Raw genomic sequence first — 25,601 nt, forward strand, 5'->3', positions numbered from 1 at the left:
CCGGCCGCCGAGGCATAGGTGGAGGCTGAGGCTGCCGCGCGCCGCGGGAGGAGCCTCGCCCTCGGCGGCGGCGGCGGCGGCGGCGGCGGCACAGGTGGCGCGGGCCACGCGCGGGGCGCAGCACGGGAGCGCTCGGCGCCGGGCGCCGCGGCGGCCCCAGGCTCGCGCCCGCGGCGGCAGCCGGCCGAGCGGAGCGGCGGGCGCGGGGGGCGGCGGCGGCGGCGGCGGCGGCGGCGGCGCCCGGAGCCCCGAGGAGCCTGGAGGAGCCCGGAGCCCGGAGCCCGTGCAGCCCGCGGAGCCCGCGGAGCCGGGCAGGGGGCGCTGCGCTCGCCGCGCTCGGAGGGGCCGCCGGGCCGGGCGCCGCGCACTCGCGTCGGGAGCCGCCTCTCCCCCGCGGCGCTCGCCCCTGCTCCCCGCCAGGATCGCCCGTCCCGCGGCCGCGCTCAGACAACAAAAGCGGAAGATGCTGCAGTTGGGCAAGGTCAGGACCTTGCCCTGAAGCCGGGCGGCGGCGCGCACGCCTTTTCCCGGACTGAGGAGCTGTCGCCGGTGGCGGGTGCATGTTCTCCAGGAAGCAGTCGGGCGCCGCGCCGTTGGGTGAGTTGCTTTCGCTCGGCTGCCGGGGCCAGGCGCATCCTCCTCCTCGGCGCCGTCCTCCTCCTCGCCCTCCTCCTCCTCGCCGCCGCCGCTGGGGGTTGGTCCTCTGCTCCCGGCCGGCTGGCGGCCGCCGCGCGCTCCTGCCAGCCGGGGGAGGACTGCGATCGCGCCCTGTCCCCTCTCGGAAGACAGCTCTGCTTGGAATGGGGACCGGGGTTAGTGCCTTTCTCGGAGCGGTTAGCAAGTGGCTTCTGGCGTGCTCCCCCTCCCTGCCACCCCTCTCCCCCGGCGGAGGCGTATATAGGGCAACACCAACAATACTGCTCCCCGCCACCTTCAAGAACATACCCGTTGCCTTCATGACGTCCCTAATATACCGAGAAGACGGGGTGGGGGTGGGGAGGACTTCCCTCTAGTCTTTTGCCCTTATGTTCAATGTCATTACGATGTTTGGCTAGAACAAAATGGAAATACTTAGTCATATGCGTCCATGGCCGTTTCTTCGGTCTCCCGCTGCTTGCCAGACCCAGAGCCCCTTTGGTCTATATTTAGCGGTTTCAGAGGAAGCCTTTTCAGCTCGATTCACAGGTTTCGGGGGCTTCTGCGTCCTGACAATAGATAGCGAGGCTCTGGAAAGCGCCGCCTGAAACCCAGGTTTGGAACGCTTGTGCATGTGTGTGGGAGATTGCGATGCGATATTTGGGTGATCGGTAATTAATGGCTGAAAGCAAAGCTGTTTTTCTTTTTCGCCGACCTTCCTCTTATTCTGGTGTGTAATGTGTTTTCATCGATTGCTGCTCAGCTGGTTCGAGCCACTACGTTCGGAATTAAGTCACTGGAGAGGTGGTGCAGCCTCCTTGGTCCTGTGGTAGGAAAACAGTCTTAGGGATTTGGGGGTGTGTGTGTGTATGTGTGTGTGTGTCTATGTGTGTGTTTCCAACAAAGAACAGCTACTTCCAAAATGCCTAAAGTTGTGTTGAGATGTAAATGGAGGGGAAGTGAAGGGTGTGTGATGTGCAGAAAAGAGGGGCAGGTTGTGGGTCCAAGATGTTTTGTTCCCCTTGTGTGCTTTGGTTGAACTGATCTGATTTGTTTTGGCCCTGAAAGGTGTTGTTAACATGCATGCCTAATGTTATCAAGCAAATACGTTGGTGTAGAAAAGGGATATGTTATAAGCCTGCTGCCGGGCCCGACATGCATAGATTTTCACTTTTCGGAACTATGTGACCAATATTTAAGATGCTTGCAATTTTCTGCACCGACTTCCATGAAAATAGGGAGGTGGTCAAAGTACGAAGAGTTCTCTCATTGTGCATCTTTCCCTCTAGCTCCGAGTCCGGTGGTAGCCCAGTCCGTCTCCTTTGCAGTTAGTAATTCACCTATGGGCCTCAAAGGCTTTCAAGCTGCACCACTTCTAAAATCCCAGGGAGAAGTGTTTGATATGACTCATGTGGAATTACAGGGATGAACCTATGCGTGATTTAGGGGGCTCATTCTGGGAGAGTGAGCAGGCATTCTCAAATAGGGACTGGATGCTTTAAACCACCTTAAATTCTTTGCCACACACAGAATCCATGTTTAATGTTTCAGGGGAAAATGTTAAGTGGCATCAGTACTGCTCTGTGGGGCACAGGATCTCAGGACTTGAATGAAGACGCTTGTATTCCGAGTTAGATGGTGAAATTGGGAAGGCCTGTAATTATACAACTAGCAAGTCTCAGCGTTGCAGGAAGGACTGGCAAGCTGCATAGGGCTGGAGCCGGCTGAACGGTGTGGTTAGCTCTGAGTGTCCTACTGTGTTAGTTCCACCTTATCCACATCTAGAAAAACTCCCCTTTGAACACATTGTTGTGCTCGCTGCTTTGTTTTAATATAAAATTTCTTTCAAAAAGAAGCACAAAGTGAGGGAGACGCTCCTTTTCTTTCTTTCTTTCTTTTTTTTTTTCCGTTTTCAGTCTGCTGTTCACTTTTAAACATGACTCTTAAAGGACTAGTAGATGTTGTTCTGTGCTTAGGTTTGTGTGCAGAGAATCGCCGAAGAGCATGGAGAAAGCTACATGTGTTGTGTATGTGAGTTTTATGGTATATTGTGGATTGAAAGTGATACTACCTGATTGAATGGCAATTGTAGTAAGCACATGAGGTTGTTGCTCTAATAAAATTGTCATAGTCTCGCGGAAAGGAGTTATTTAATTTGGTGAATGTTTGTGTAGTTGTACAACCTAATCATTATAGATGTCACTAATGTTTTCATTGTTTGTAATAAAAGTCATGCACTGTCAAATTACAATATTTCCATCAACTCCACATCTTCCGCAGTAGAATGCAAGCCAAGACTTTCTCCCAGGGAAATGGTTCATTGGGAAGAAAATGCAATTCCAATGAAATTAGTAGGAAACAGCAATTTATAGTTTTGTTTAAAAATTTCTAAGGATAATGTCACTTTCATAATGATCTTTAAACTTAAAAATGAAGTTAATCGTATTCTCAAATATAACATTAGTTTTGACATACAGTTGAATATGCAGGGCTCTCCTGAAAATATTATAGAACTTGTTACTTCCCGTGGTGCTTTATCAAATTCTCTTTGATATGGTATACATTTAGGTGGGGTTGTTGGTGAGTTCTGTAATTTGATCAGGTTTTCCTTATGTACAAAAACAGTAAAGCTACATTTAAAATCATTTTTTGCAATTTGTCCCTGAAGTCAGCTATACTTTCTGTGGACCAGTGTATCTGGTTGTAACAAACCCGTTGGACTAAAGTGGAAACTGTTGCATTGCGAACTGCCAAATTTTTTTTTTCCTTCTTCTTTTTCTCATGACTATCCACAGAAGGTTTGGACAGTCAGACAGTCATTTATGATTGTTTCTCTGTGGAAACATTATTTTTACTTCTGTGGTGGGGAATTAGTGATGCTAGTATGCTCTTCCTGAAAGGTTTTTTTTTTTTTTTTTTTTTAATATTTTTATCTTTAGAAGATGCCACAAAGTTGCGAGTATTTCAACTGGACCACAGAATTCAGAGAATGAGTTCCTTCTGAATGACCATTCAGAGCGTGAATACCAAGAGAACTCAGGCAGATATTCTTAAGTCCAGTATTGTCACAGAAGGTGTGGTACAAGGGGTCTTTAATGGCTGATTCACAGGTTAGAAATACCTTTTCAAGCCAACTTCTTTGTTGGCATCCATGATGGTTTTCATCATCCATATTCCAAAGGTGTTCTCAGGACTTCGATGGCTTTGTGATAAGTATTATGTGGATGTGGTGAAAAGTTAATTTGAGTGGGAACAGTTCACGATACTTGTTGCTGGCTTCAGGTTTATCTGATTATATGCCAAAGCCACAGCTTTTTGTATTAATGTAAAATATTAAATGTGTCATAGATAAATAGCTTCTATCACATTGTCTGCCAGTCTAACCCACTGATTAATACATTGCCTGGTTGGGTTTCATGAATCTAATTATGTTCACAAACAGTGCCTCTGACACAGGAAACTCACTGAAATATTTTATCGTACTGTGCTTTTTAGTCCATGAAAAATGTTAAGACTCATAACAAAAATGTGTAGTGATGACACTTCCAATTGTTTATCTTTTGATCATATAGCTGTTAAGTATGATCTCAAGCTCCATATCACAGTTAATTGATTTGTAGGAAATGTCTTAGCTATATTAGGATATTGAAGTTATACTCTATATCAATTAGTTTTTGACAAATTGCAAACAGTACTTTCTAGAAGCGTTTCATCTTAGACACATGTTCACGTGTATCCCTTGGTGAGGTTCCTGAGAAGTTATTTGCAAGATGAATTACATCTATTGGAACTTATTATTCCATTAATTGTCATTTCATGTCAGAAATATATTTCTAGAGGAAGAAGTTGAGCTTCGACCTACAAAGATTATTTATATGTGTGTGTGTGTGTTTGTATAATGTATAAACTCTATATTATATATAAAATACATATCTAAAATAATGAGACTTGTTTATATTATAGTGCAATGTTATTTGGGATTCTGCTTTGCATAGGTGCAGACAGATGTGTGGAGCGAGCTCTGGCTTTGGGTGGATCCCAACTGTGTCTGTTTTTAGCTGTGTTCTTGACCATTTACGTTATACTTAAGCTCAGTTTGTTTGTTTGTTTGTTTTTTTCCAGCTGTAAAATGGGTACAAAAGGAAAGGACAGAATATCTGAAGAGATTGATCTCAGGATAAAGTAAATAAAAGCATAAGTGACTTGTAAATTATAAACATTTATGCAAACACAGGAGATATATATCTGTTTATTAAGAAAGATACTTATACTTCATTTGTGTATTACTAAATGTTATACAGGTCTCCAGCCTCTCTAACAAAAGCTATTAAATGGATATATTCTTTCCCTATTCCTATTGTAATATTATTTTATTATGTAGGTTTGTATAAACTATATTGAGTTTTCTGGTCTACAGCATACCAGTCCTTTACACTTTAAAATATATATTAGTTAAGCTAAAAGAAAAGCCAACTATATCTCCCACCACCATTATTTAAAAAAAAAAGATTCTAGGGGCACCTGGGTGGCTCAGTCGGTGAAGCATCTGCCTTCGGCTCAGGTCATCCCAGGTTCTTGGGTTGGAGCTCTGCTTTGGGCTCCCTACTCATTGGGGAGTCTGCTTCTCCCTCTCCCTCTGCCTCTCCCCCAGCTTGTGCTCTCTCTCTCTTTCTATACTCTCTCTCTCAAATAAATAAATAAAATCTTAAAAAAAAAAAAGAAAAAGATTCTAATCAAAGCGTCAGAAATTATAAAACCTTGATGTTCTCTGTTAGTGTTATATCATTCACCCGATTAATAGAAAATTTTCTACAAGATTCGTAGAAACAATGTCATAGAGAGTTGAAGAAACATGACCTCTCTTTCTATGAGATCACATTTTAAACATGTGCTCTGTTGGGAATGGGGAACAAATCCCATCATAATATCATTGTAACAAAAAAGAAAGAAACCTTAAAGAGAAGATCCACTCCCCCTATTAAAATCAACTTTTGAAATAAAAGTATGTGCACTGGTACCTTTTGGACAACACATGATAATTTTCACTTGTTACCTCCCTCTGAGTACTTTCAGTAAAGTGCCAGCTCCTCTGGGTTTGAACATGCCCAGCTCCTACAAAGGAGAAGCATGATCTTTAGCAACATAATTCTTACAAAAATAACATTTGGATGTATCTTAGAATTTGTTACAAAATGTGACCTATGTAACAAGAGACTAATTTATCTTAAGCCAGAAAAACATTTTGACAATAAATATGGTTATTTATATTCAAATTTATGTGTTGTTGTGGGAAGTGCCAATTATAAGTTACCAGAGTAAAATACGTGTTATAATAAAAGACCTTTCTGTTTTTTGGCTCAAAGTAAGTGGTGAGCCAATTATGTTTGGTTAAATAAATATAAGTGTCAAAATTTCTACATCTTTCACATGATAACGTATTACTGAGTGGGATGCTTAATTTGTAGCATTAGATGATGAAGAATAGGTATAATTTAATTCTATTATTGAAATTAGCTAATACATTTATCCTGCGTAGGTAAGGGCTAGCGTTTTCTTAATATATATATATATATATATATATATATATATATATATATATATATTTTTTTTTTTTTTTTTGGCTTAGTAGCTGTGATGATCATAACTTTCAAAAGTTGGTACAGTAGGTATATTGGAAATGCATTTTGTATACATGTTTTATATAGCTTATTCTTTTGGTTTGGAGGTTTCAAGTAATCTTACAATGCTTATTGTAGTCTTTTTTCTTTTAAATGTGCAACAACATAAATCACCAAAAAGGCATACATTTATGTTAAATTATAAAATGTGCCAAAATGTGGATTTGGGGTGTCCTTAGGAAACCCAGTAAGTAGCAAACCCAGTACGGTTTCTGAAAAAAGTTGGTATTTTGAAAGAAAAAGAAGTAAAGGAGTAGCCACTATGGGTGAAATGATCAGTTTTGATTAGATGTAGCTGGGTGTGAGGCCAGGTGACAACCCAGGACCTTGGCCTTCTCCCATCCTCTCTCCCCACAGGGACAGAGCTGTCTCTGAGCCCTAGAGTCTAGCCTTGCCTCTCTGCAGGCAGGAAGATCTCTAGAGGGAGGAAGGAAGGAACTAGCCAAGATGCTTCCTTTATTTTTCAGAAACAGAGAAAGTGAAGGGTTGGAGAGAGGCCAGAGTGTCACATGAATTAAGTGCCCTTTACCTGGAAAAATATCAGAAGTAGGCAAGAAATGTTCCTCACTGATGACATGGTTTATAAAGAATTCTGGTTGTAGAATTCTGGATATAATAGCTTCCACATATTTTGCTTAGAAGTTGAACTCCTTAAATATTTTATGGTATTTTGACACTATATCAGGAATTATCAGGAGAGTGTCTAATGTCTGGTTGATTTATAGAGAGTATGGTCCATGAAAGTCAGCTGATTTATGTATTGCCAACTTTAATTCATTCTCCGTGTTCCCTCCCTACTCTTCACGTTAGACTTTGTCAGTAATTGGATGGCCTTGTAAGTGGTGAGAATTGGGCATAAAAGGGACAGTGTCATAATCTGACTTCCCAAACCATATATAAGTAACGATTCATGCGAGCTATTATCTACAGCGTCCCAGTGTAGATAATTAGAGTTTGGTTGGTATTTAATGTTTGAACTTTTAATAGAAGCAAAAATGGACACCATCAGGAAAGAAGAAAAAAGTGAATTTTTAAGTGAACGTGGTGTATTATTTGACTCCGAGCATGACTACTCAACCTTAAAAAAGCTCACTTCTTAAAATAAATTTTATTCTTCTCTCTCAAATATTTTGTTTGGACTCTCAAACATTAGAGTAACCTAGCAGTCTTTACTTTCAGAAATGCAATAATTTAATTTCCAGGAAGAGCAACTTCTTTGGCAGCAAACCAAGTCTCCCAAATCTAAGAAAACCAAAATCCAGTCTCTTGTCTCTAACACAGTCCTCTCTGGTGCTGACTCTGTTGTGGTTTTTTAATTTTTATTTGGTTTGTGTTTTTTTGGGTCGCTGGATAAGGAGGCGGAGCAGAGCTCCAGAAAAGCAGAACGGTAAAATGGGCATCATCTGAAAAGTTTCAGAAACAGTAGAATTCATGTCATGTTTACCCAGGTCGAGAAAGGTGGCGCAGGGAGCTTGGGGCTTGTAGTGTATGTATCAAACTCTTTGGATTGAGTTGGGTTGCAGAAGAGTAATAATGTTCAGTGCCATCATAGGTGCATAAATAGAGTAAGACACCTCTATCCAAAGGGACATTACACAGTTAGGGGTTATCTCTTCCAAGAGATTGGGAAGTGTTCATGATACTGGAGGTGAAGAAGGGTAAGCAGAAAATTGTACTGAATATGATACCCAGCACACATACCCATAGACACACCCATACAAACACAATAACATAGTGCTAATGACAAAGTTTCAAGTGTTTTGCTCTTTGTTTATTATCTGTCCATCAAAAACACAATTGTTGTTATGTGTTACACCATTACACAGGAAAAAAAAAAAGCATGCCTTTACATTTTGGAAAGAATATTATATTTCTGCTTTGGGAAGAATTTCATTAATTATCTGAATGCCTGGCTGAAATTAACGACATATATCCTTTGAGTGTACATTACATATATCCTGTTCAGTGCTACAACTTGATTTTCTCTGTTTTTAAATTAAGAGATGTACTGAGTTGGTTTAGCAAGTTGGTGTCTTCCTGAGAATTGTGCAGTGTATTAGTGAAATATTTTCTCTTTTTTGAATAATGTTTTATTCTTTTTTTGTTTTCAAAAGTAATGCACGATCATTAGAAATTTGAAAATACAGGAGTGATGAAAGGAAGCTAAAGTTCATGCATGATCTCAAGTCACAGAAATGACTCTATTTTTAGTAGAAATGCTAATCCATATACATTTTTAAATTCAGAAGATTCCTCATATTCTGTTTTGTTACTGTTTAACATGTAAAGTGGCTTTTTTCATATAATTTGCATTCATTTTTAGTGTCTGTTTTCCATACCTTTACTTAACATCATTTACTTAAATAACTTTCTATTTTGGGAGATTGGTGGCATTTTCATTTTTTGGTGGGATATATGATGCTGTGATTAAAGCAAAATAGTTTTCATCAGGCTATTTTTGGTAGGTTACTTCATACACATGGATGTTATCAAGGCTGTTGATATATGTTGTCAATTTGTCCTGCAGAAAGGTTATATAATTTACATTTCCTTCAGCGAGAGAGGAGTGTGCCAGTTTCCCCGTGATTTCAACAACTGGGTATTATAATTAAAAAAAAAAAAGATAAAACCCAGGCAACACATTCCAGTTAGGGGGAAAATTGTCTTTTCCTGTGATTTAATTTTCTTCTCTATGAATATGGCTGAGGTTAAATCTTATATAAGTTTATGATACTCTCGTAATTCTTTGTAAATTATCTTTTTGTATCTTCTGCATATTTCTCAATTCATTTTTGCCTCATTTTTTACTGATTTATATTATTTGTCTAAGGTAGTTGTATTACCCTTTGCCATGTTTTATCAGTTTATTCCTCATTTTATTCTTATTTTAAAAACATAATTCTGAAGCTTATAGTTAAATGTGTTCCTTTTTCCTGGGGGAAGAGGGGTCCTCTTTAAGAGAACATTTGCTTGCTCCCTGACTTTGTGTGTACCAGTAGTGAATACGGCAATGGAGCAAATGGTGGAGGGAGTATTTAATAGTCATGTCCTGACTTGACTGAGTCCATATCTTGTCTGGTTTTTTTTTAAGCAAGTGGGTAAGTTACTATTAAGTGTCAATATTAATAATGGGGAGATAACTCCTGTGTTTTCAGGTTGTTCTGAAGGCAGGTTAAGACACTGTGGATCTTCGGGTGCCTGGGGTCTCAGTCAGTTATGCCTCTGACTTTTGGTTTCAGCCCAGGTCATGATCTCAAGGTTGCGAGATCGAGCCCCGTGTCAGGCTCAGTGCTTAGCACCGAGTCCTTGAAAGTCTCTGCCTCTCCCTCCACCTCTTCCCCTCCCCCACGGCACACACACATGCTCTTTCTCTCTAAAATAAGTAAGAAAAAATCTTACTAAAAAAAGAGACGTGGACCTCAACTATACAACAAAGAACTTAGTATATTTGTGAATCTCAAATACCTTATTAACTATTTCTACTGTTAAACAATAAAGATGACTTATCTTTTTCCCTAATTCTGGCCTTTGCTTCCTCCACATGAAGCATAATTACATGCCTGTATGGGCTCAGGGACCTAAACGTGACAGGCCAGCTCTTTGCCCCACCCTGGGGCTCACGGGTGGAAGCTGTGTGTGTGCTATGACCGTCCTCCAGGTGGCCGCGCCCAAGGGTGTTTCAGCCTTTGGGAAGAGTAAGTTAGGATGTCCTTCTTAGGCAAATATGTGATTTTCTATTTCACAGATCCCACAGATATATATATACACACACACACACACACACACACACACACACACATATATACATACATATCTTTTCTTAAGAAGAGTATTTATTTTAGAGAGGGAAAGGAGAGAGTGAGCAGGGGGCAGTGGGAGAAGAGAGAGTTCTGAAGCCGACTCCCCGCTGAGCAGAGAGCCCCATGCGGAGCTTTGATCCCAGGACACTGAGATCATGGCCTGAGCTGAAATCAAGAGGCAGATGGTTAACTGAATGGGCCACACAGGTTTCCCTATATGTATATTTCTATATCATATCCTATGTGTGCCCCCTAAGTACATCATATTCCTTTCTCTCTGGTCACATAGGACCATGCGTCTTTCCGCCCAACTCCAGACTGGTCATCTGTCTTTTTATCATTGATCCTCAAATCCTAGGATATTAATTGGTGTATAGTGATTACTCCATGAATCATGATGGACCATACATTCAGTCTTGTTTTCTTTTCTTTTCTTTCTTTCTTTTTTTTTTTTTTTTAAGATTTTATTTATTTGACAGAGAGAGGTCACAAGTAGGCAGAGAGGCCAGCTGAGAGAGAGAGGGAAGCAGGTTCCCTACTGAGCAGAGAACCCGATGCAGGACTCAATCCCAGGACCCTGAGATCATGACCTGAGCCAAAGGCAGAGGCTTAACCTACTGAGCCACCCAGGCGCCCCTCCAATCTTGTTTTCATTGTCAAAACTGTTCATAAACAAGGGTTTGTTTAGTTGCTTTTGGTGCATTTTGGGTACTGGGCCACTGTGGCATTCTGGAGGGAATGCTGACTTAGGATTCTGAATTCTGGGATCCAGATTATGGAATCAGTTGCTTTCTCTTGTGACCTTATACCTGGACCTATTTTGTCATTTGCCCCTTAAGGTTAGCCAACACTTACAGTATTTTTGTGGATGTGATATGACAATCACAAATGCAGAAGGACTTTGGGAAGCATCAGCATAACAAACATTTACGTATGAAGTAGATTCCCTGAAATTTGTGTTGTGTCTCAAAATCAGGGCTTTTTTTGTTTTTTGGGTTTTTTTTTTTTTTTAATAGGCTGGAGTCAAAAGATTTTCTTGTCTGTAAAACTAAATCTCTGACCTCCATTATGTGGTTATGAAATGCTTAATCCCCTAATGGTTGCGAAGATACGGCTACATTCCATGCCATCGGGTATCCCTTAGAGGAGGATTTCTCTTTTATCCATCCCTGGAAGTAATTCCTGCTATTGCCTTATACCACTTCAAAAATTGTGTCATACCAAATTGGCTCCAAAAATGTTCTCTCTTATTTTTTTTTCTTTTTTTGCACAGATATGTGCTGCTTAAAAGAGTAGTAAAAATGAAGCCCTATTGTTCCTCAGAGATTGAAGTCTGTAGAAATGTCCCCAGAATATTATTTTTTCTCCTGGTGGGCTGCCGAGTCTGGCGCCTGGAAGGCTTTATCAGAACAGTTTTAGAAGTGTGAACTGTAGCTGGCTTCCATTTTTTGAGCATATTTCCTTAAATACTTTGAACAAGATTTCAGAGAATTCTTATCACTCTAACTGTAGGCTGCCAATAGGAAGAAATCATGTGTAAAGTTATGAAAAAAGCCTTAATTTGTTCCCCGTTCTCCGAACTTTTGAAGGAAGTGCCGAAGGGAACTTGGTAACCCATCAGTGAGTGTGTTGCTCAGTGAGGAGTAAAGTTTTAGGGACTCAGGCTGAGAGGCTAATGATGGTTTTGCTTGTGCCTGTAGTAACTGCAGACACAGATCTCTCTCTCTCTCTTAATTTAGCTTTTTAATTATTTTAATTATTAAATTATTTTAGTCATGCAGGTTGCGTGATGAATTGTAGTGATTCTTTGTTTCTTGGGGTAGCAGTTGGAAATTCCTGGGGTGCTCATAGCTTGTACTTGTGAACCCCCGAACGAAACAGAGTGTAAGAGGATTTGGGGGAAGAGGAAACTGACCCTTGGGGAAACTTGGTCTTAGGTGACATCCCTCCTTCATCCACAAATACAGATGGTGGAGACATCTGGTTCTGGTAACTTCTGATAGAGGGGTAAGCGGTTAGTAACCCCTGACAAGAAGTGTGGAGATTTTAAGCAGTGAGAAGGAGCAGGAAGCTTAAACTATTTTTGGCCACTGGAGTTTTTGATGGGCTGGCCAACCGGGCATGGAGGAATCCATCCGTGGACAGACTGGGCTGAGTATAAATTCTGAGGAAGCAAATATATTTAAAAAAAAATTTTTTTTAAAGATCTTATTTATTTATTTGACAGAGAGACGCAGGCAGAGAGAGAGAGAGGAGGAAGCAGGCTCCCTGCCAAGCAGAGAGCCCGATGCGGAGTTCGATCCCAGGACCTGAGATCATGACCTGAGCTGAAAGCAGAGGCTCTAACCCACTGAGCCACCCAGGCGCCCCGCAAATATGTTTTAAAGAGTAGCAAATGGCAGGCTCCTCCAGGGCCAGATGATCTGCCCCCCTTTGGGTGGTCAAGCCATTTTCTCCAGTCCTGATCAAACTTGAGTTTCAAGCTCAGGTTGCCACGCCCCCTTATTTCCTGTCATTTCTGCAAAATCCTTCCCCCACAAGTGTGCCAACCCTGTTAAAATGTATTCTGTAATTGCAACTAAGACTCAAGAGCTTTCAGTACTGCACATAAAGACTTTACATTTTCACGGTGGAATACTACGCGTTTATGTGGCTTCCTGGTGACTATGCGTTTATGTGGCTTCCTGGTGACTCCTCCGAATATGCGTTTTCTCCCAGTGGTTTGACCTCCAGAATGGCAGGTGAGAGAGCTGTGGGGGGTGCGGGGGGAGGTGCGGGGGGAGAGCAGGGTGACAGCCTGACCTGAGGTGCTATCTTGAGCTGAATGGGGTGTGGGAGGAAAAGAAGCAAAGCTAGTCCTTTGAGCTTCATAGCACGTTAGTCATTACAAGTTCTTCCCCACGTTTGATCTTTTGAAAGTGTGGCTGAGAATTTTGAAAACAATGGAACAGATTTTAGAACCAGTAGTAGGTTGTGTCATTTTTGCTTGTTCTCAGAGGCTCCTTAGGTGGTAGTCATCTGAGTTGAAATATACATGCTGTTCCTTGCCCGTTACTCGTCACGGGAGCTGGTTGAGATGTGGGGATTCAGGATTTGGTGGCTAGAGGGTTTTTTTTTTTTTCTTTAAAATTTTATTTATCTATTTTTTTATTTAGCTCTGACCGGAAGAAGAAGATGCTTTTGACCTCAGAGTTATTTTCAGCTTCTCCCACTGTTTGATGCCCTTGCTTTTTCTTCCTCTTACTTTTTAGAGCAAAGCGCTTTGTGGTCTGTGAGGGATCCTTCTCTTTCCTCTTGGGTGTACCTGATTAGTTTTGAATACGTGTGCCCGTGGTTTACAGCCAAGAGCTGCCTGTATACTGTCGGAGTCATTCCAGAGTTTCCAATTCCTGGTTTTCCTGTCGGCAGAGCCATGTCACCCCTGCGTTCGCCGCTCACGTGTCTCTGAAGTTGGGGGTCACTGGTTGGACTGCTTGGACGTCCGTTAGGAGGCGGGACAGTGTGGCCAGGCGGGTCATCCTGGTGCACGCGGGGGGCGCCCAGCACTTGGCGTTGGTACCGGTGGCGTGTGGGGAAACTTGGCCATCGGCCTGTTAAGACACTGTTTAGCTGCCTGCACGCGTTAAGCTAAAAAGTACAGATGCAGCGTGAGCGTTCAGGTGTTGGGACGTGTGGACGTGCACGGAATTAGAGAGCTATCGTCATGTCAGAATTTGTGAAGCTGCTTGTGCCGCCCCAGGAGAAGATGGTAGAACATTTGGGCAGCGGGTCTCTGGGCTGCTCCGTAGCCCTGCGTAGAGGACAGGGGGCCATGCGCAGTGGCCATAAATGTTACCTAAATCCAAACGTAAGAAGGTGCCGCGTTCCCCTCAGTCACAGAAGTTAGGGAAAATGTCCAATGGCTTGTCTGCTGCGACGGTGGAAGGACTTGGCTACGGGAAAACCCTGCAGGGGGCAGTCTTGTTCGCTGCGCACTGACCAGGGTTCCTGGGAGAGCTCTCTTCCTGGCTTGTAGATGACCCCTGTCTTTCGGTGTCCTTACATGGCATTTTTTGGTCCGTGTCTCGTTCTCTCTTCCTCTTCTCTTACGATCTCTAATCCCTTCAGGAGGACCTCATCTCATGACCTGGTCTAACCCTAATCGCCTCCCAATCCCCAGCTCCAAATATCATCCCATTAAAAGAGTAGGGCTTCAACAAATGCATTTTGTGGGGACGCAAACTTGCCACCCATACCGGTGACCACAGGATAAAGCCAGCAAGGTCCCTATACCCAGGAAGGCCCAGATTCGGGGTGGCGGGTTTGAGGTGTTGGATATTGCAGTAGAACTTGAGGGAATGGGAATCACCAACTGATGATCTGAGTCATTATTTAAGGCATTTTAAAGATTTTTTTTAGTTCACTTTAAGTGTTTTTCTTTGATTTATAAATTATAGAATGTGACACACGGAACAGTACGCTAGACAGAATACCTGGGTACAAATTTCCATCTGGATTAGCATACAGTATTCCAAATGTCTTTTTTGAATAATATTTTTAAAAAATTACATGGCTGTTCCTCACCTTTGTTGAACCTGTCACTTCTTATAACCTTCACTCTTGAAAATGCGGATCCCAGCCCTCACCCCCCTCACCAAGATTTCTGTGGCGGACTCCTGGCTGGCCAGCCTTTCCTGTGCTTCTTTGAGGTTCTTCACCACGGGCACCTGGGTGGCTTATTCCGTTGGGTGGCTGTCTTCAGCTCAGGTCGTGATCCCAGGGTCCTAGGGTCGAGCCCCGAGGCTTCTCCCTTTCCCCACCCCCTCTTGTGCTCTCTCTCGCCATCTCACTCTCTCAAATAAATAAATAAAATATTTTAGAAAAATAGATGAAGTTCATCTCCACAACAGCTGGAGAGTTCCCTCTGTGTCCACTTGTATCTTGCCTTTGCTTCGAACCCTGGCAATGGCACACACAGATCAAAGTTCAACTCCTTCCTGTCTTACCTGACCTACTTCCTCTCCCATTGGTTTGTTCTGTGGCAGCCACGGTGGCTGTCTCTCTGTCTCTCCTGGACATCTCGCTAAAGCTCATCCTCCCTCAGGTTTCTCACCTGATACATACCCTGTTTTATTTTCTTCTCAACGTGTAAGAGAATTGGAAATTTTCTCATTTACTTATCAGTTTGCAAGTTCATTTTCCTGTCTTTCCCCATTAGCATGCAACCTCTCTGAAGGTTGGTCATTAAAAAGACTTTGAAATTCATCTTATACTGATGTGGTAAAAGTAGGAACTGACCAGGATTAATGCCTCCCTGGCTTCAAATAGATATCTTATGTACGATAAATTTTTAATATGCAGTAATCATTGAATCATATCACAGAAATATGTTAAAACAGGAAGACAAGATAGAAGAGAGATCATCTATCACTGAACGAGTGACAGAGACCAAAGTGATGACTAGTTAGGAAGAGCTGATGCGTTTCCATGTGCGGATCTAATATAATGCTTTCACCTACCAGGTCCGCTGTCATGTGATTTCCTGGCATTCTCAAGTGTAGCAGCCTGTTTCTCAAAGGCAGATTATCTCCTAGTAAACGGAATATAAATATGCCAGGAATTCTGTTGCACGAGGACATTAAACTTACTTCTAGAACAAAAGAATAGACGTACAAAGTTTACTTTTTCCTTGAATAATATTCATCATCTTAGAGAAAGCAGAGAATAGGAAACACAAGGAAATGATGGATTTAGAGGAGAACTTTTAGGATACTCATTTGTTAAGACATTATCTTAAGAGAAAGTATTGATGAACGTAGGCAAAAATGGGAAAAGTGGTCACATAGGATTATCAGAAGTAGATTTATTTTCTCAAGGTGAATTTATCTTATATTCCCTGTTATATTTAAATTGAAGATTCATTCTAGGATTTGGAACATTGTCAACTGAAAGAAAAGTAAATTATTTTAAAATTATGACAACATTATCTAAATGGTACTCTTAGCATAAGCCCTTGAATGATCTATGTTAGAAATTCTGTGACTTAATAAAGAATATATGTTAATGTGTCATGAACATATTAAAATATCAGAAGCCAATTTATGTGACTTCAAGAGTGATTTTTTTCATGATTGCATACTTACTTTTATTTCATCTCATATGGGAAATGCCTGTAACTTGGAGTTAACATTAACAGAAAAATAAGTTTTTGCTTTTCTAAATTTTATATCTCACATTTGGACTCTGCTATCATGAAATCCTCTTTTAATTTAAATTAGCTATGTCTTTAGTTAAATTATGTCTTTGAAAAATATAAAGCCTCCACATAGAAAATTAGCTTAAAGTTATTAAACTAGTATCATTAGATTGAGCAGATTTCTCTTAACTAACAGGACTATTTTGTTTATTTTATATTGTTGTTACCCATTTAAGGAAAAATATGGATTAAATTATTTCTTATTGTATTGGCTGCATCTGTCTGCTCCTTTAGCTTTTGAATTGGTTCATAAATCATCTGAAAGTAATTGACATAATTTAGTCTTGGGGAGAAATTTGGCAGTGTGTAACCAAAAGGTGTCATCTGGGTGCATGTTCAGATGCTGGTCTCCTCAGGAGCTCAGTGGAAGAGGCATCCCATCTCCTTCTCACATGTTTGGCTGTTGACATTCAGCATGCTAATAATTTCAGCTCTTGGTTTTGAATCTTATTCAAGGAGAGAAGTGGTACCTTCACCTGCTTGTGTCCCAAGGGCAGTACATGCCTTGAGAAGGTTTTCGTTTATGAGTCATTCTGGGAAATCCAGGCCTACATGGCTGTATCCTTGAGAACCATGTGAAATTGCGGACGTGCAACTTCTGTTGACCTACAAAAATGGCAGTTGAAACCCAATCATTAATCTCATTAAATCGAGGTGCTAATTAATAATTGCAAAGTAACATGTATACTTTTTCCTTCTGCCATTCACCATTTAGTAGGTTAATAACAAATAAGAGATTCAAATTCTCTTGTGTTTTCAAGTACTCAGGGAGATGTGCCAACTCTTGGGTCATGGGGGAAACCGCTGATTGGATTAAAGTTGGCAGGGCTAGAAAGAATTAACTTAAATCCCTGAGAAACTTACAGAACTGTCAGCTGGTGTGTTTGGCCCTAGGGAGTGGGATGCAGTCTGTCACTTTCTGCCATAGACAGTTACTGTTATCTTCATCATTGATTCAATCTCCTCTGGGTTTTTTGTTGTTCTTGTTTTTGTTGTTTTGTTTAGCTTAGCTCTAAGCTTATAATTTTGTTTTTTTTTTTGTTTAAGCTATATAGGATTGATTGATTTAAAGGAAAACAAAAATTAATGTTCTAATATTTTCATGAGACTCTTTTGTAAGTTTCAATGATTATTTTGTTCTTGAACTTTAAAATGTGACATGATCATTCTAAGTTATGCTAGAATTCATATGAAAATGTCATTGATTTATATAATTGAAGCTCCTGAGTCTTGTCCAAATGTTTTCTTCAAACTGGATATGCTGGTAATACTGAATTGAGGGCATTAAAATACAATTTAGTTTCTAAGACTATAAGTAAGCGGTTTATAAAAATTGTCAATTAAAAAAATCCATCTGATACCTGTGATGTGATGGTTTGAAAATGGCGATTGTCTTTTGTGACTTCTTCCCCAGATCTGATAGTTCCAGTCTAATCACATGAAAAATATCAGGCAAATCCCAAATGAGGGATGTTGTACAAAATATGTAGCTCAGTATTCCTTAGAACTTTCAAGGTCATCAAAAACGGGGAAAATTTGAGACCTGGTCAGAGCCAAGAGGAGCCCAAGGAGACGTTAAGAACAAATTTGGTATGGTGTCCTGGATGGGATCCTGGAATAGTGAAAGGACATTAGGGAAAAATTAAGTAAATCTGAATAAAGTATGGGCTTTAGTTAATAATAATGTATCAACACTGGCTCATTAGTTGTAACAGATATGCTAATGTAAGATGTTCATAATAGGGGAAATAGGATGTGGGATTCTCCCTACCATTTCTGCAATTTTCTGTAAACCTAAAATGATCCTAAAACATAATGGTTGTTTTTCAAATCTGACTTTTAACACGGTACATTTTTTAAATGCCTGCTCAAAGACTTCAGTAAAGGAAAGGATGATCTGTTTTCTTTTAATAGGCTTGGATGATATCCTAATATCTTGAAATTGTTAATTCAAATTGATTTATTAACTATTAAATAGCAAATCAGCACAAAAATATTTTTTATCACCAATGTTGTGGATTTATGGTTAAGGTGAAGGAAGGGAGGGAATGTCTCAAAATTACCAAAAAAAAAAAAAAAAACAAACCATTAAAACTCTTTATTCAATAATGGCTTACAGTTATAAGCTATAGGTAATACAAAATTTGCAAAATTTCTTCCTTAATGTATTTTGTTTAGTTTATGGCTTTTATAGGAGCTAAGGGCATTGTCATTTGTTTTGAAAATACTTTAACAAATGAAAATATTTTAACAGGGAATCTTTGCTTCCTTCCATTTACAAAACCAGAAACAAATGTACCAAATATTCATTTTATGAATTGTCTTACTGATAACTTTAAGGCCTTGTCCCTGGTCCTCTTACACAACCTACACAATCCTCAGGATGTACCTTTGTACCTAGCGTTAGAGTTGCCTGATTTACCAAGTGAAAATACAGGATGGCTAGTAAAATACGAATTGCTGGTAATCAATAGTTTTGTTTTGTTTTCATAATAAATATGTCTTAGATATTGCGTGGGACACACTTATGCTAAAAAAACACTTGTTGTTTTCCTGCAATTCAAATTTAGCTGGACCTACCTGTGTGCAATCTGTTGGGCATGACAAGACCTGCAGTTCTCTTGCTTTAATAATATTGAAAATAATAATTATCAATATTCTTGAGCTTTTAATATATGTTTCGGACTCCCAACACTTTTCTTGTGATAGAAGACCTTCTTTTGGGTTTACTAATTCTTCAACATCGTTATGTTTTTTTTGTTGTTGTTTGTTTTTTTAAGAGAGAGAGCAAGCAAGAGAGAGTGCATGCAGGAGTTGGGGGGTGGGGCAGAGAGAGAGGGAGAAGAAGAATCCCAAGGAGGCTCCATGCTCAGTGCAGAGCCCGACACGGGGCTGGATCTCATGACCCTGAGATCATGACCTGAGCAGAAATCAAGAGTTGGACACTTCACTTCACTGACTGAGCCATCATCCATGCACCCTTCAGTGTCACTGTCTTAAATCCATTTTCTTGTGCTAAGCCATTCACCCGAAGTGAACTCTTTAGAACTTTTGGCTTTTCATTCATAACGGACGATTTCGTATTTTGTCTTTTATAGTAATCATCTGTTAACTTGTCGGACATTGACCTTGAAGAAAGAATCTGTCCTAATCCTCTGGGTGTATCATACAAATGAGCATAATGTATTAAAAATTTTATGATTGAGTAAGGAGATTGTGTATTCATTAGGATAAACTCAGTTATGCTGCTTTAACAGACAGCAGCCAAATTTCAGCAGTTTAAAAAGAGTAAAAGTTGGTACATCTTCAGCTTGGGTTGGTGAAAGGTGAGAGTGGGGGCTTGGATGATCCGAGGCACTCCGGGATCCGGGATCATCATCTTAGTGGGTTCTTCCATGATCACAGAGGTAGGGAGACAGGAGTGGAAAATTGAGTCACCTATCACTCAGCCCCCTATTATCAGCCAGAGGGAGTGGTGTGGCTGTGCTCAAGTTTCGCTGCTGAGGGAAGCTCGCCTACCATATGCCCGAGGACAGGGAGAACTGGGATCCTGGTGAGCAGCCCTCCATACAGCATGGAAAAAAAATATTGGGGTCTTTGAAGGAGGGTTGGACAGCTTAGAAATACTTTAATTTTAGGAGTTATTCATGAGCCTACAGTTTTTATTGGGAAAACAAATTTTGCTTCGGAATTCTGGTACATAAAATAAAAACCGAACAATTTGTATAAAAGAAAGAAAAAGAAATGTCAAAGTCTCATTAATGGCCCAGAATAGGGCATGAGTCATGATTGGGAATAAATATTATGATAATGCGCTTAGATGAAATCGTAGCATACTCCAAAGTGGCCTTGCTGTTTTTCAATATTTCCATGAAAATGAACGTTTCTGGAAATGCTATTCCCACATGTTAAGAGAAGGCAGATCAAACTCTTCCTATATATACATACATATGCACACGCACATATATATGTCTATGCAAATGTATGTATATATAGTTCTTTTTAAAAATAAACTTGCAGACCTGATTTTTACATTTCATTTTGGTGGGCACAGCGGGGACACTTGCCCGTTTTTAATGTCTCTCTTCTCTCATCTCCGGTTTTCTGTTGTGTACTGCCGCCCTGTCCTTGCCCGGGCCCCCCTGTCCTTGCCGGCGCGCCTGTCCGTCCGCTCCGGACCCCAGGAGTCGGCCGTGGGGCGGTCAGGGTCCACCCCTCCCTCGGCCTCCGTCTGGCGCGCCCCTCCGCGCGCGGCTCCGTCTCCATGGAAACCGCGCGCGGCTCGGCGGGCGGCTCTGCGGAGCAGGGCGGGGTGGCTGGAGCTGGCCGAGGCCATCGAAGAGGGAGGAGGCCTTGAAGAGCCCTGGGAGAAGCTTCCCGTGTCATTGCGGAGACAAGACCGAGAAACGTTATTAATTTGAGACCTCCCGGCTCCTGGCGAAGCTCCCAGGGGGCCCGTCTCTGCTCACACCTTGCAGAAGGGCGCGCTGCACGCCCTGGCTCCGGCCCCCGCGGGCTGGTGGTCTCTGCTGGGGTCCGAGGACGTTTGAGGAGCTCGGAGGGAGGCCCAGGGCCGGGCGGCGGCTCCCTTGGAGCAGACTGCCAGGCTCTAATGGAATAATGATTTGGGAAAGATGTAGACACCGCATGCCCCGGTCAGTGGTTTTCGGACTGCAGACTTCAGCTCAGGGTTCTGCAAATAAGTTCTCGCCACTTTTGCAGGGTTACAAGCGTGGGAGGAGGTTCCTGGTGGAATTGTACTATTTGAGATCTGGGTGGTGGAACACTGCCAAACATGTGCTGCTTCTGTCTTCTCGAAGCATCGCTCTACCCTGGCGATGCGAGGTGAACAGAAGTACAAATTCCTTCTGTTTCTCGGATGGCAGTCAATCCTGCCCTGCTTGGACCCGACCTTTTCTCTGGGGAGCTCATCCTGGGATAAACGAGCAACCTTTTACAAGAAATACACATAGTGGTGTGGAGAGAGAACACAGAAGGCAGAGAAGAGAAGTTCTCTTCCCCTTTAGGGAAGAGAACTGAGGAAAATCGATAATATTTATAATAACAGTTTTTTAATAACGGTTATACTATGTTTATTAATACACATTGATGTAGCTTTTCAAGTAAATGAAAAACAATTCAGAAAAAATGTAATTGCATTTTTGAGTGTCTCTTTTTCCAAAATTTCTGTTCCTTTTTGTGTGCCTCTGTGTGTGTGTAAAGTAACATTAAGCTGGTCTATAAGGCAGTTTTAAAAGAAGAAAGCTTGGGTAGAAGATGATTTTCTTTTTTTTTTTTTTTTTAAGATTTAACTTATTTATTTGACAGAGAGAGATCACAAGTAGGCAGAGAGGCAGGCAGAGAGAGAGGGGGAAGCAGGCTCCCCGTTGAGCAGAGAGCCCAATGCGGGGCTCGATCGCAGGACCCTGGGATCATGACCTGAGCCAAAGGCAGAGGCTTTAACCCACTGAGCCACCCAGGCGCCCCCAGTATTTCGTTTCTTATACGCAAGATTCATTTATGTGATTCCACCACATGGAAAGATGCAGAAGTTTACACGCTGCTCTTTGGCGCTTCCATATTTTTAGTTATTAAGTGGATTTATATGTCATTTTATTCTAATTTGATGTTTGTAATTTGAAATTGTATTTTTCTTGCCTTTTCCTATAGCACCTTTTCTCAAATGCAAAAAAGCATTAGTCCTTCTCATTTGATTGTCTAATGTCTTTGTCTTAAAGATCAGTGATACTCTCAAGAGAATATGATGATAATAATGATGAAGAAGATCATAATTATTTTTATTGAAAGTGAGGATTTTTCTTCCCAAACCTTTTATTTTCCAGCTGCGGATTGGGCAGCAATATGAAATAAAAGCTGCTTAATAATAGACACTTTAAACATTGGAGATGATCTACAAACATATTTGAATATTGGTGATACAGTTTAAAAACTATTACTGTATCTTTTGATATCTGCTTCTTTTACAAATTAAATATGGTTTATGTCCTATATGCTTGATTTATAATGATAATTCAAAATTATTTTCAAATGTTGACTTTGAGACATAATAATACATTTTGGAAAATGTAACTGAATGTCAATTAAAACAGCAAATAGCAAATTCAAAGAGTGTAGCCTAGTGTGGTATGTGCATTTAATGCACATATTAGAAAAGAAGAATAATTGATAATTAATGAGCTAAGGGTTCATCTTAAGAAATTAGGAGAAAAAAAGGCAACGAGCAAAGTGAAAGAAAGCAGATACAAGCCAGCTATTATAAAAATACATACTATAGTCATTCCTCAGTATGCTTCCGTGCTAGGAGTTTGTTTAATCAGTCACACACCACTTACGTATATACGACGGAGGGGATTTGATATAGGAGAATGGGTACATAGCTGAGAGAAAAGTCGAGAAGTCAAATAAGGAGGCAGGGAAGTAACCTAGAGACTGAGCCTCAAGGAGCGTGAGTCCCATCAGCCTAGGTCCGTCGTGTTCAACCAGGGACCCTGCCATCCCTCTTCCCCAGCAGGAGACACTTAGCCATCTTTGGAGTCATTTCAGTTGTCCTGGCTGGGTGGGAGGCGCTCGCGCATCTAGTAGACGGGGGCCGGGGATGCTGCTGAACGTTTCATGAGCGGCAGGACAGCCCACGGAACAAAGAACCGCCTGGCCCCAAAAGGTCAGTAGTTCCGAGATTGAGAAGCAGTGGCCTTGAGAGATGGGAGAAGACAGTGCCATGAGGGTCCAAGGCCTGGAATTCCCAGGGGGGTGGAGGACCATCCAGCCGGACGTCAAGCCACGGGAGGGAATGCAGCCGCGGTCAGAGAGGCTGCTGGAGGCGAGAGGAAGGAAGCACCATATTCCGTCTCTTCCCTCCTTCCTCCCAGCCAGCCTCTTGGCAGGGCCTCCCAGTGGCTGAACTCAGCTGGAAGCCTGCGCTGACAGATGCTGGGAACACTGCCGGGGCGGCGGGGCAAGCCGGGATGCTGGGCAGAGTCGGGAAGGTGCAGGGGTGGTTCTGAGGGCAGAGGGGAGGCGCCAACCAGCAATTCCTGTAATTCCCAATATTAACAGATGGAGGAGGGACCAGCGAACCTTTCAATTGGTTTAAAAAAATAGCACGTTTCCAAAACGAGGTCGTAATTAATAATCTGTAGTAAACCCAGACTTAAAGTATATTCTTCACTTAAGTAATACTGAAATCCTAGGTTCATGGTATCATTTTAATCGCAAAAACAAAAGTATATTTGCTCTCACCACTTCTTAGACCACCGATATCACAATAAGACAAGAAAAGACAAAAGAAGCAAGGGATTAGAAAAGAAGAGGAAACATTTACAAGTTGTTTGCAGAGAGTATAGATGTTTACATTAACTAAGGATTAACTATCAAAACTCTGAAGCTATTTCAACAAGTTTTCTGGGTAAAATAAAGTATGGCTTATTTCTTTCATGCTTGATTTATAGTGATAATTCAAAGTTAACTTTGAGACACCGTAAGAAATTTGAGAAAATGTTTGTAACTCAATGCCGGTTAAGATGGAAAAAGTGTGAAGTAAAGCAGTGCTGGCTTTGAACGCTTGTTCAGTCCACAGCATTAGCAAATGCTCATGAGCGTACGGTATGTTTTTCAGAGCACCTTTTATCCGAATTTGGCTTTTGGACTATTTCTCTCAGCTTTACTTTCCCTGCGATGTTATCTTTCTGTTTTGTTTAAATCTTTATGTGCATTTTAACGTGTGTGTTTGTATTTACACACCCACATGCACACAGTTTGTTGAAGGAATATAATTCTCTTGATTTCAGCTCTGTGATTAAGTGTTAACCTTTTAGATTTTTAAATGGATTCTTCCTATGAAATGCATTTGCAATCCAAGTTACCTTGTTGAAAGATTATGTATGCAATCAATAAGTTCACAAATCCATATATTTATAAATATATAATTATGCACGTGACATAGTCTTTCTGTTCTTTCAGGGGAATAGAAATAGCAAACTCTTGCCTATCTTGTCTCCTACTTCTTTGTAGGAATAGCACCGAGTTAAATATTTTATACAACACTATTCATGATATGGCTGTTATAAAAATGGAGAATTCATATACCTTAAGATTTGGTCTGTTCAATTTTTTATCAAGTATGCTCCCTTAAGACCATTGTGGAAGTAAAACCATACCTGACGGAGAGCCAGCATTTGGCTTTGATGATCTTGATTGCTTTCTTGCTAATGCTCTTAGATTGGAAACTCAATGTGCTAGTGATTCTAGTAAAACCCAGGTGTCTATTCAATTCACTAATTCCGTTGCTGAGGTGTTCTGGCTTGTTTTTTCTCTGCAAAGCTCTCAGGATTTTTGGTTGAGTTGTGTATTCTTAGTGCAACAGCCACAAGAAGCAGTGCCCTTGGACAAGTTCAATGGTGAATTTAGGGGCTTAGGAAGTGACATTTGAGGGTTCAGGGTAAAGGGTGTATTTGTGAAGCTGGAGAACTTAAGACAACAATAGACTAATAGCTAGTGTCTGTCGAGTGTTGGAAACTTAGTAGAACATAGGTTTCTGTCAGAATGATTTCACAATGTAGAAACCTTTGTTTCTAAATGGGTAAAGATTTAGCAGTTTTATAGGAAAATTATTTCCACATTACCTAAATTAAAGATAAAGCCGAGAATTGTGTAAGAGGTTAAAAATATTTTGTTTTCCACTCATGCAAACCTCTTTGGAATTTGATAATTTTTTCAAACTTGTTTAAAAGTATCTACTTAATCACCAGGACATACTTTTTTTTTTTTTTTTTTACATATCTAACTTAAAGGGTGTCTGGGCTATACTTCCCTTTGAAAATTAGTGACTTGATTTATCTTGATTTAGTACAGGTTATCTGGGTGAGGGATTGTGGTGCTAATTTCCTAAAGTAAATGTTACTATACTTCATTGGCTCAATGACATTTGATATTAATACCATGTTTTTGTGTGTTGTGAGGGTTATGGTAAATTTCTCACAAAGAGGTCATAAGAAGGAGAGAATTTTATCATTAAAAGTTGCTATTATAACTTAGAAATAGGATAGGGGTTTAGTGTATGGTTAATGAATTCCTAAGTTTGCTTTCCCCGCCCCCTCTTTCCTCTTAAAGCAAGTCCGTAAAATGCTCAACATTGCATTCCCCGCTGACTAGCAGATCTTGAAAATCTATGTCAGTCATGATAGGACTGTCATCAGAATGGAAAACTTATATATTTGTACACAAAATGATAAT

The 25,601-nt window shown here is 41.0% G+C and overlaps 1 protein-coding gene across 1 annotated transcript in view; it reads left to right on the forward strand.

The window, feature by feature from the left end:
• Window positions 1-226: 226 nt before the first annotated feature.
• Window positions 227-25,601, forward strand: part of CTNND2 (catenin delta 2) — an 816,172-nt gene continuing 790,797 nt past the window's right edge. The window contains exon 1 of the mRNA XM_082723384.1: window positions 227-597. Coding sequence (XP_082579510.1) covers window positions 561-597 — 37 coding nt within the window. The 5' untranslated portion in view covers window positions 227-560. The remainder of the gene's footprint in view (window positions 598-25,601) is intronic.

The sequence above is a fragment of the Mustela nivalis genome (genome assembly GCF_964662115.1).
Source record: "Mustela nivalis genome assembly, chromosome: 3".
Taxonomy (NCBI): Eukaryota; Metazoa; Chordata; class Mammalia; order Carnivora; family Mustelidae; genus Mustela; species Mustela nivalis.